The sequence below is a fragment of the Lissotriton vulgaris genome, unplaced genomic scaffold (genome assembly GCF_964263255.1).
Source record: "Lissotriton vulgaris unplaced genomic scaffold, aLisVul1.2 SCAFFOLD_958, whole genome shotgun sequence".
Lineage (NCBI taxonomy): Eukaryota > Metazoa > Chordata > Amphibia > Caudata > Salamandridae > Lissotriton > Lissotriton vulgaris.
In genome coordinates this window covers 518881-531377 of record NW_028249575.1, presented here as the reverse complement: position 1 = coordinate 531377, position 12497 = coordinate 518881, and the positions used below count along the sequence as shown (strand labels likewise).

The following is a 12497-nucleotide window of genomic DNA, read 5'->3' as shown; positions in this document are numbered from 1 at the left end:
TGGCGTAGGAAGTGGGGTGCGGTGGGTGCGGGCCGCCCTGAGTGTCTTCACTGAGGGGGCGTGACAAAATAGCAAAAATATGTTCTTTTTGGGGGGGGGGGGCTCACAACACTTTTTGGGGAAAAATAATATTATTTAAAACGAGTGGTGCACAGTAAAGTAAAAAACAGAAAGCTTTAAGTATCTTATTTTTCCTTCTTTTAATAATTTCAATGTGGGGGTTGACAAGAAATTTTCTGCACCGGTTACCACTTGACCTTGCTATGCCACTGTATCCGCTCCGTTTCTTTTGTCTGGAATTGAGTATCGGGAGCATCCACGGGACAACTCATGTTCCCCTCGCCCCTATCAGCACCACTGGGTTGTCCACTCTCTCTCCGAACTTTAGACCTGTGCTTGGTACAGGAAAAAATACTCTGGGGCTCCTATCTACCATAGGAGCTTATTACAATGAATCTCACATCATGTCCTGTCAGGCCAGGGTCCCCTATTTTAAAGTATTATTGAAGTACAAATAAAACAACAATAGCAAATATTTAGTACTTAAGTGCGGAACACAGATATATTGAAAATATCACAATAGAGGAGGAGCCAAGCTCGACAACAAGATGGCCGCACGTTAGCTCGGCTCCGCCATCCTACCTGCCTAATTTCGACTATCCTGTCGCTTATCCTGCCCAAAACGGACAACAATTTCTATGCAGAGCTCTGCAATCACTTACCATCCATCCTGGTGGGTCCGGTGCTCAGTGGACTCGTGGCGGCGTCCTCCCGGAAAGTGCGGCCTCCCTGGGGCTGATACCGGGGCCTCGCCCTTAGCAAGTTGCCAGCGAGACGGTGTCAACGGCGGCCTCGGGTGGAGGCCGGGGCCGGCCGGAAGATGCCGATGTGGGAAGAGCCCGGAGGCAACTGAACGCGCCTGGGACTACCGTCCGGTGCTCCAGAGGTGGTGTGGGGCAAGTTGTGGGCTGGGGACGCCGTGTTTGGTGGCTCCCCCTTTGTTGCCGCTCGGCCGTACCAGGCTGCTTCGCTCGGTGGTGGAGAGTGATCCAGGCAGAGCGGTGTCACCGGCGGGTCCCCCTCATTTGGTTGCCTTGTTTTAGCGCTGTGGGTGCTGCTTGTGCGCTTGAAGGGGATCCCGCCGGGACTCTACTGTTGAGCTCACCCCTGGAGATAATTCCGAATAGACGGCGCAATCGTCGCAAAATGGCGGCTGATGCCATGTCCTGTGTAAAGTCCCGGGATTCCGATTTCTTGCCCTTGTGCTCCGCTTGGGCCTGCACCGGTGAGTTGGAACCCACGATTGGAGACGTCCTGCAAGCGTTGAATAACTGGAGGTCGACCATGCTCCGGGACTCTTGGGTGCAGGGCGATGTAATGGCCGCCATTGCTCCCGGGTCAGCTCTGGAGGACGTGGACGGGCCCGGTGTGGTCGTTGATTGTTCCCCGCTTTCTGGTTTGGGAACCAATGACTCGACATGTGAGCGGATGGAACCGCTGGTGTTCATTGACACCGGTATACACGGCTGCCGTGAACAGCTTCTGCATTGCCCTCGTGAGAGGGGGTCTCATTTGCTGGTTCCATTGACCGTCCAACAACTTTTCCACGGCCTTTTCTCACCGCCATCTCCTACGCCCACTGGATCGATGTACATTGCGACGTTAGCCAAGAGAGGACTAGGATGAACCCGGTTCTCACTTAGGTGGACTACTAATCGGTGAACAGAGTTATGGACTGCCCTAAACTGTGATACTTTGTTGATTCCTACTTATCTAAGTGTTACTGAATACTTGCCAGTTTCGTTTTGGGCCACGCTTATGGCGTAGGTGGGCGGAGGCTGTGCCATTCGCTAAAAGGCTCCTCTCCTCAGGTTTTCTTTCTTTCTTTCTTTTTCCGTTTCTCTATATTATCTTCTTCTATATTTCGGGTTCATAATTAGGGCGACAGGCACGCTGCTGGGGGGCGTAGGCCGTAGCCTTCTGCAGGGGTGCAGGGTGGGTCGGGTGGGTTGGGGTCTGTTGGGTAGTTCTTTGTTTCTATGGCTCTTTTGTGTCCCTTTCTTGGATCTCTACGACCGTGCGTAACCCCGCGGGGTGAATTACTGAGAGGGGAGGAATAGGTACTATATGTAATGTGATATTCATGGCTCTGTTTCTCCTGAAGTAATCGATCCGTCCCCAATGTACGTTTGCTAATTGTATTATTGATCGCCATTACCACCGTGGGGCGGGTACAATAACGTGGAGTCCCCCCTACTTCCTTTTCTCCTTAGTATTTTTGTTTTCTTACTTCTTGGGTTGGGATGTATAATGATTGCAACTTATCTGTTTCCCTGATGGCTTATACTACTGCGATAACGCTGTTCAGTTTGTCTCTGGGTACATGTGATCGGGCGTGGATACTAACAATGAGGAACTGTAAGCAAACCTCTGCTTTGCATGCTTTGGACCTTTCTGATTATTGTTTTTTTTTTGCTGTACTTAAATGAAACACTTGGTTCGTTCCCCGCCACGTACACCAGATTACTATCTATACAACCGATCCTTTATTCTTTAATATATAAAATTAACCTTCATTGATCCTATGCCGAGTGGGTCTAGTTAGATAACATGATTGACTTGCAGCTTTAGGTAATATTGTTTAACCACTCCGTGCCTTTAATTGATAATGGTGCCTTCCAGTTTTGCTCCGTGGCCGGCCTCCGGGTTGTGGGCCCGTATTTGTATGCATCCGTTTTCTCAAATAAAGGTTTTCAAAAAAAATTTTAAAAAAAGAAAATATCACAATATTTTAGGGTAACATGGGAAAGTATGAGCTATAGTTTGATATTAATTAACATTGCTATTTGTTCTGTAACTTTCAGGTATAATATTTGAAGGGTGAAACCGTCTCCTATTGTGTGGTTTCAGTAGGTGAGCAAGAAGTACCTCTCAAACTATTCTAGGTCAATCAAGTCAAGTCAAAACAGCTTTATTCAGTGTAAAATGTACATCCATAAAAGCATAGGTCAATCAAATATACTACCAGTGGCTTAGGAAAGGGGGGCGGATCGCCCAGACGGCACAAGTTTTGGGGGTGGCGGACTGTGACTCCAGCACCCCCCGCTCTTACATACAGGCTCACCCCGTGTGGAAAAGTGTCTAGCTACGTCACTTTATACTACCCGGGGCTCTCCTGTCCACCTCCTAACATCTTCATAAATATGTATTTTATTAATACATTATAATACACCTGACCATGACCCATATGAAATTTCAAAATAGAAATGTTTCCAAAAACATAAAATCAAGCGCTGCAGAGTGCAAAGGCTATGTAGAGTCAGAGTGTTTTTGCACCCAATGTAAACGTCATCTCTAAATGGCCTTAAATGTATAGTTTTTGGTGTGGCCCTAATACAGCCCACGTGTGGGGTACTAAGCGCAGGTGACGTGCCCATGTTCTGGCAGTGCCCCCAGCTTGATGGCTTCTGGCAGGAAATGAGCAAAATCTTAGAAAAGGTACTGAGAAGACCTATTGTAGTAAGTATGGATCTTGTTATTTTTGGGGTCAGTAGGCAAGAGGGGGTAACATCCTTAACAAGAAAGGAAGAGAACTTGTTATTTATATTGATTCTGCTTGCACAAAGGGAACTTTGTATTAAGTGGATAAGACCAGCCCCCCCCAACACACTTAAATGGGTGGCCTCCATAAATAAAATAAATAAGTGGGACAGGAAAGGGAAACCCAGCAGGAAATATAACTTTTGGGAGATGTGGGAAGATTCCAAGTTTGTTAATTAACTGGGAGACTTAGAACACAAACACGTGAAGGCCTACTCATTTCCAATGATTATGCAATTGCAATAAACTTACAAGCATGATGCTTGTGTGAGTGGCCAAGGGGATCAGCTCCCCCACTGCGTTTGAAAATTATTGAAAGTGTTACCGACGTAAGGGGACCCAACTCTGAAAACATGTATGGCGAGATACCCCAATTTCAGCGGTTGTAAAGGTTCGGAAAGCAGAGAAGCGGGTCCCTGATAACTCCAAATACACTCTATTGCAGAATGAGGAATAAAAAAAATAAAAAAAAAATCCAGCCCCTCTATTTTACAAACCCAAAATGGAGGATTATCTAAATCCGGAATCAGTGAACCCCGATTTGGTCATGTTTCAACATAAACTAAACAAATAGCAGACAAATCATCACAAAGCCAACCACTAACATGTACTTACACTCCTTAGAGAGCAGATCAAAAAGCAAACCAAGAGATTGCTCATCCACCTTTCATAGAGCTAATCCATTCTGAGGACAACCCAGGGCCAACACCCTCTGGTTGTGGCATGCACTGAAGTCCTCTAAGCATGTTGAGAGCACTTCATGTTACTACAACCAGGGCCCTATTGCACTAAAGACAAATTTTATTTTTTTGCACCGGGCGCACCTTTTTAAAAGTGCGCTTAGTACAAACAATGAAAAAGCGCCGTATTCTTACGGCAGCCGTGAACTCGCACTTCCCTGGGTGCAGCGCATTCCATTGAAAAACTTTGCAGCTCCTTTGAAGCTGCTCTGTGTTTTCACAGTGCAGATGGCACCCGCCTGCACTTTTAAAGGGGATTAGAGATCCACTTGCAGGCGGGTGCAGTCAATGACTATGCAGACGGGTGCAGGCGAGTGCAGTCAGTGACTGTTTAGATGGGTAAACGTGGGTGCAGTCAGTGCACCTGCAAGGGGATGTCTGGGGGGTCTATAGAACCCCCTTTCCCCCTCCAAAGATCTGCTCACAGGAGGTGCAATGAGAGTCAGTCACTGTCAATGCGACTCCTGAGAGCTTCTTTGCCTCTGAGCCCACATCTGTAATACGGCTCAGGCGCAGAGGCAAAGGGAGTCCCTCATTTGCATGGCCCACACCCCCATGCGAATGAGGGAATGCCCCCTGAAGATATCGCTGGCGCCTTATGTGGGCAGTGCAATCGGTATTACAGAAGGGGTGGCACAAGCATCTGTGGCCCATTTGTAATACCACAGTGGCCCTGAGGCATGCAAAACTATCTCATACGCCCTGGGCGCCGCCGGGGCGCTTTTGTAATATGGAGTTAAAGCACTACATCACTTTCCACCTCCACTTATATTACTCCATCAGCAGACTGACCAAACCACCCTTGGCTAACTACTGAACATGAATATCATATTTAATGGAACACTTTGTCAGAATGCTCTGCAAGCTCTGATCAAGAAGGTATAGCAGTGTTTGGAGCTGTTTGCTGCTTTAATGAATGCAGCATTCACATGATGCTACAACCATACACTTGTAATGAGTAACGGACAAATGCAAGTTAGCTGAAGCTGTGCCGGCTGTCTTGGAGCTTTACTAAGGCTCAAATAGTTTGTTGTCTCTGCAGGTGTCACATACATTTCTTGAGATACCTAAGCATACAAGTGGCTGGGAGTGAAAGGGATCCATGAGTCTCATGGACAACTCAAACCCTATGTGTACAGATCCTGCCTCTGCCTGCCCCAAGGTCTCCCTAACAAGCCTCTCTGTTTAACCTAGACAGTATTACTGGCTTGCATGTCCAAAGACTATATCCACACTAGCCCTGAGCCTAACTCCCTTCACCCTCAGCTGAATATCTTCATTGTGCCATATTATGACATGTTGTACTAAATAATGCCTACCTCTTGCGTAACATTAACATCCGTAAAATTTCAAATGATAAATGCCATAACCAGGGCTCTTCCGCACAGTTGGTGAACGCTCTTCTGCTGAACAGAGCTTGAAAAATCCGAAAATGGCCTCTTGTTGTTACGCTACCCTTCAGTCAGTCGCTGCCGGCATGACTCGCGGGTGGGGGGCCGGGTGGAGGGGTCGCATGAGTTCGCGGAGGGAGGCGTGACGGGTTTAATTAAAACATTTAAAGATAAATGCTTGTATACAGAGGGATATGCTGTATTTTTCTTTTTGCATATGGTGGTTATGTGGGGAAGAGCCAACTCTTGAGTAGCCTGCTGTAGATAAGGTAGTTGACTCTGGATCTTATGTTTGGGGGTTAAGAGTTCCATATTTTGACTCCTTGAACAGAGAAGGATGTGCCACCTATGTTTTTTTTCTTGTATGGTGGGATTTTGAAGCGAGATGCCACTCTAGAGCAGAGGTTCCTTTGTTGAATGTATTTGGTGATTCTTTTCCTGGTGAAGAGCCCTACTGTTCCATGTATCGCTTTGTGAGTGATACAAAGTACCTTCAATGTAAATCTTCTGGCAACCAGTAACCAATGTAGGGCTTTCAAGGCAGGGGAGGTGTGGGTTTTTGGCTTTATATGTGAGAGTAGTATGGCAGCAGAGTTCTGAATCCGCTGTAGTCTTTTCATAGTTGTTAAAGATGATCCGTGGTAGAGGCTGTTACGTAATCAAGTTTAGACAGAACAAGAGAGATAGTAGCCTGGACATTTTGTTGAAATCCCAGGTGGGGGAAGATGGGTTGCTGAGTTTTTATAGTAACGAAACTTGATCTTGCTAGTTTGTCCACATGGGCATTCATTGATAGCTTGGAGTCAATGGTAATTCTGAGGTTTCTTACTTCCTTTGATATTTAAGCAGTGTTCCCAGGTTATTGTATTAGCGTGTCATGGTCAACCATGTCAAAGGCAGCTGAGAGGTCCAAGAGAAGTAATGCAGCAACTCCGTTCCAGTCAACTGTGTTCTTAAGGTCATTCCAGATGGCAACAAGGGCAGATTCTGTGCCTCTTCCTGGACGGATTCCTGTTTGGAAGTCTGAAAGTATGGAATTATCTTCAATGAATTTTGATGTCTGGGCAAATGCTGCTCTTTCTATCAGTTTGCCCAGGAACGGTCTATTTGAAATCGGTCTGTAGCTGTCAGGGTTAAGCGGGTCCAGGTTTTTTTTCTTTATTAATGGGCGTATGTGTATTACTTTTTGAGATCTTCAGGAAATATTCCAGTAGTTAAGGAATTGCTGATGATTTTTCTTACTGGTATGGCAGCAGAGGTAGTTAGAAGAATTGTCTTGAAGGGTTGTAGTGGACAGAACGGCTGCCGGCAGGCCTGCTTGCTTTGACCAGGTCCGTAGTGTGAAATTTGTTAGAAGGAATGGATAGGTTGGATTAACGTACTCTTGGATTATTGTTTTGGAAAACAGTTGGTGCTAGTGGGGTTCTTTTGCTTTAAAAGGGAGTATGTGTGAAACTCCTTCAAAACTAGTGACATATAGCATCCTTCTAGATGGTCTACCTGAACCCATAGGTGTTTCACTGGGCCTAGTAATACTTACTGCACAAATTAATTTGCCGTCTTCTCTGGAACAGTGACTCTGGCAGATAAGGTGGCTACCCAGGATCATAATATGGGCAGGTGGGGAATATGGGATTAAAACACAGAACTTCTGGTTCCAAATGATCAACTGCACTACTAGACCAGGTCATGCTCTCCCCATAGTGTATTTCCCAGGCAACGTAAACCACCCACGTATCCTGACACAGGGAATGACTGATGGGCGATATTTGGCAACGCTGCTCTGAAAATTTTCCCATTACCACTGTTTTACGACTCTAGATCTCTATTTCGAAAGTAAGCTGCCTGGAATTAGTACCTTACAGCACACTTCTCTGTGCTAGACTTCATTTTCTGAGACCTCATTTATAATCTGTTCAGGGAGTGATAAGTAGGAACGCCCACTTACAATGCAGGGGTAAAAGCTTTCCTTCACTAATGCAGATTTTTACACCCATCGCAATAGGTTTCGGCACCAGAAGCAATTTTTCTTCCTAATCCCTTCTTGACCAACTACAAACAAGAAGAACAGTTCTTGTTCTCCATCCACATTCTGTCAACTCTTGTGTGCTGTGTTCATGTTTGTCTCTCAGTGTGGGTCTGCACTCTTGCTCTGTGAACTTCCCTCTCTTTAAATGTTTAAGGTGATTACATCAAAACAGGCGAGAATTGCTGGGTTTCCCTGGCGTGTCACTGTTAATGAAGAATAACAACATTTAGTGACAGATCACAAGGGTGGCCATGGGTTCTTCATTCGATAAAACATTGCTTCCTTTCTGCAGATAACTGTGTCGGCGGAGAGTGTTCTGCTCAAGTTTGAAATGGGGGGATGGTAGTGGTGTCTTCAAGATATAGGGCTGACAGCTGCTGGCACTAGCCTGCATTTAAAGTATACTTTACTTGTGGCCCTTACTCATAATTAAGGCTCCCTGCTTTCCGTTTTTACAGATTTTTACCAATAGACAGAAAACCATTTATTTTCCTGTCTGTATTTATTTTTAAATGTGGATAAAAACGGAAATTGGGCTGTTCTTGGGTGACTCTAAATGCTGTCAGTTATGAATGCCAGGCCAAAATCTGTGTGGAATGATTGGCAAAGGGATTTAAAAAAATAAAGGAATTTGAGTAAAGAGGCTTAAAACAGCAGTAGATTTGCACAACCTTGATACTAAAATGTGCATGTTTTCTTTTAAGTGCGTATTTTATCATATCATGGAAACCTGTCAGCCGATCAGGCACGAGTTTACATTAACTGGTTGAATAAATGCAGAAATATACACATTTCAGCTACATTTTTTAACAAAAAATAAATATAGATAAATGCAGGTAAAATTAGCAAAAAATAAATATGGATATATACAGACATGACAAAAATATAAATACCAATAAATCGGGAGCCCTACTCATAATTACTGGCATTTTAACATTTCACAGCGCTTTAACTCACAGGGGTATTAGCACTACTTGCTTAATTGACCCAAGAAATTCATGATATCACATGGTTTTACCTGCATTTATGTTTGTTGGTTATGAGGCAGGCGTGAGTCTTCCCACAAGCCACTAGCATGGGCCACATCCATATTCACTCATTCTTAGCAGCATGCCCCAGGGCTTGTTTGTGAGTCACTGCAATCACAGTGGTTGACAATGCACATTGGGGACTGCCGTGACAATTGTATGCAAAGGAGCAGATCAAGCAACTTTGCTCTGTGCCAGCTTTGCGCCACTGCAAATGATTAACATTGCCATAAATTGTAAAACAGCTGCTGAGAAAGCCAACACAAGTGTCTTCAAGCTCAAAGCATTTTTTTCTGCACATTCATCAACAATCCTGATGCTAATTTTGCCCTCAAGTGTCCCTGAAATCAATACAAATACGTGGAAAGTTGCCAAACACATTAAAATGACCATATGTCTCCTTATAATGTGCCAATTATCCCACAAGTGCCAGGCAGGCATAAATACTGGACATCAGGAATGCATTTTCAGATTTATTTGGTATGTAAAATAAGGACCGACCTATCTCTAACTTCGCTACATTGAGATTGCTTTGAGACTATCAGGATATTAATTGTACTTAACTACGGGGATATTATTTTTCGTTAGTCCAATAGCATTTATCAAAACCTGGAACATATGGATTTTTAAACTAGATGACAACATTAAATATCCCTGTGCCCCACTGCACGGAATAACTATTCATTTAACATTTGAGGGCTGTATTTGTTTTTTTATGTATTCTCCTTTTTCCCAAAATGTATTTCAGTGAGTAGTCGAGACATATCCACCTTTCCTACTTTTAACCCCTTCCATGCTCATGACGGAACGGTTCCGTCATGAGCGTCGGTTGGCCTGTGCTTATGACGGAACCGTTCCGTCATGGTTCCATTGGTTCTTTAGAACCTTCAGCACTGCAGCGGAATTCGCGCTTCACTAAAAATTCTTTACAACGTTTCCTGTGTTGAGGGCAGAATTGCTATGCATTCACAAGTTCCTCTGCTTGTCACCAGGCACCACATTTTAGAACATTAGAATTATGTCTGGTCGGAGAGAATGTTAAGATATTTTTGCGCTTGCTATTTTCTGTCTCATCGTTTCTGGGATAAATCTAATAGAAATCTGTATGTTATTCGGAAAGTAACTAGAATTTGTATCCCGTACCCATGTATTTGCAGCTCTGCTGTGCGGCACTGCCAACGCTTTATAATTTTCTGCGAGACTTGATGACACTAGACATTTAAAAGGGCAAGAACATTGCAGAAATGCCATGGGCATCAAAAGGAATCTGCCAAAGAATTGCATACCTCTGACCAGTCAATCAACCGTAACATGTCTTACTCACCATGTCGAGTGGTCGACTGGAATTGTCTTACTTTGTCACACTTTTATCATAACAAGTTCAGTAGAGTTCAAAGCCAGCCTTCCAGCCTCTTGTTTTTGAAGCAGCTCCTTGGGGTAAAAACTGAGATGACAATGCCGTCATCAAATCACGAAAGCAGGGGTGTTTTAGGGAAATGACACAATGGGACACATGTACAAGAAAACGGCGGATTGCGCTACTATGCAAAATTTGGCAACGCCGCCCTCTGACATTTTCAAAATGCAGGGATGCTCCGTATTTACAAAAATATGATGCAGCCCCTGTGTTTCCCCTAGTGCTGGCGCTAGAAAAGCTGCCTAGCGCCAGCGCATGTTTATAAGCAACAATGTCTCAACCGGATTTGGTAAAAAGACAGATATACAGGTATGTACGAGACATTACAAGGTAGCAAAGAAAGGAGAGACTCCCGGTATTTTTTCAAAAGTGCTCATGGCAGCTCATGGCAGCGCAAGCACCGTGCCCCCATGTTGTAAGGGTGCCTGCGCTGCAGGGGCGATTGTTTATGTGCAGTGAGGGATACCTTCCTGCATATACACAATCAATAATGGTGATTTGCTCTTTCTGTGTGTGCTGCAAAAATAAGGAGAAATTAATAACTCCAGATGTGGCCTTGCTCGTCAATCATGTAGATGCATGCAAGCCTTTTCAAAAGTTGTCAATGGGAATATACACCTGGATTCAACTTTTTAAATTCTCAACTCAACCCTACACTTTTCTCTTCTAGATACATTTGCCAGCAAAGTGGCAGCCGTCCAAGACCAATACGCAGATGCATCCATCGGCAATGTGACAGGCAGCAACGCTGTGAATGTCTTCCTGGGCATTGGTGTGGCCTGGACCATCGCTGCAGTGTACTGGGCCAGCAAGGGCAAGCCTTTCCTAGTGAAGCCAGGTACCCTTGCCTTCTCTGTGACCCTCTTTACCATCTTCGCCTTCGTTAGCATTGGGGTGCTAATGTACCGTCGGCGCCCATCCATCGGGGGCGAGCTTGGGGGCCCGAGGACTGCCAAGGCCCTCACCATGGTCTTCTTTCTCCTTGTCTGGTTAACCTACATCCTGCTGGCATCCTTGGAGGCCTACTGCCACGTCAAGGGATTCTAAAGGCTACAGCTGATGGGGCATGAAGACCAAAGACTCAGACGCAGTAGGCCAATAGCAGGACAATGATCTCTCCCATCCTCCCTACTCCTCCATCTTTATGAGGAGTAGGGGAAACATGTGGAATTGCCAAGGAACAAACCTGAAGTGTTGTCGAAACTATAATATGCAGCATATTCCAGACTTTGAAGAGGGTGAGTGATCTAGAACCTGTCAGGCTACCAGGTGTCCTCAGATTGGGCCACACCTACCCAGTTACCACCCATCCCAAGGCAACTAGATGAAAGGAGGCTGATAGCACATATAATATAGGGGGGCAAGCAGGGAGGGATTGGGGGAAGAATTTATTTATGGAACAAAGAGTATGTGCATATGTGTCATGTCCGTTTGTGTTTTGTGGGTATTTTTTATGTGGGGCTAGGGGGTTATGTGCCTATCATGAACTGTAATAAGAGACTTAAGTCTGTTATTGGTAAAAGCAGCATCTGAATGAGGGGATACATTCTACATTCATCCAGATAAACAAAGGAAGAAAAAAAGAAGAATGAAAGAACAAAAGAGACAAAAAAGAAAGAATGAAAATAGAAAAGGAAAAAAGGAAAAAGAACTAAACGAGAAAGAATGTATTAATCTGTAAACACAAAGTACAAACTGATTTAAAATAAGAGAAAATATATTGAAAAACAATAATGAAATGGAAGTGGAACATGAAATGGAGAGAGAAAGAATGAGGGAAAAAAAACTATGACAATGTTGGAACAACACATGAACTTGACCCCAAGCCCGAGCTGACACCTGTGCTTCCAGAGATGCCTCTGTGGTTGGAAACAGTGGAGCTTCACAGCTCTACACTCAGAAAACAAGTGGGTGCTGAAATACCGTTGATGTTGTTCCAAAGACCACAGAGTCGTCCAGTGTCGTAAGTTGTTGTCCGTCTTGTTGACTTCAGAACTCAGATATGGCAGCTGTCTCTCAACAAGGACTTCGTAAATGGGCCACCAAGAGTCAAGTGCCCACAGCACAATGCATCCCAAGGGGAGAGACTTTCTGGGGAGGGGCTAAGGCACCAGAGCCCACTTCTTTCACAAGGCTGGTGCGGACATGTAAGTGGTGACAAAGATCCTTCCAAGGCACAGCGCTGTTCGTTGTTGGCCATCTTAGAATTCTCCTCTGCATGACAGTGGTGCAGAATTCGAGGTAAACATCATCCCTGCACAGACAGATGGAGAAACCTGAGCAGGAGCATCA

The 12497-nt window shown here is 44.8% G+C and overlaps 1 protein-coding gene across 1 annotated transcript in view; it reads left to right on the top strand.

Moving 5' to 3' along the window:
* Positions 1 to 11252, top strand: part of LOC147663542 (sodium/calcium exchanger 1-like) — a 126769-nt gene extending 115517 nt beyond the window's left edge. Inside the window, exon 6 of the mRNA XM_086950376.1 lies at positions 10876 to 11252. Coding sequence (XP_086806502.1) covers positions 10876 to 11252 — 377 coding nt within the window. The remainder of the gene's footprint in view (positions 1 to 10875) is intronic.
* The last annotated feature ends 1245 nt before the right edge of the window (positions 11253 to 12497 follow it).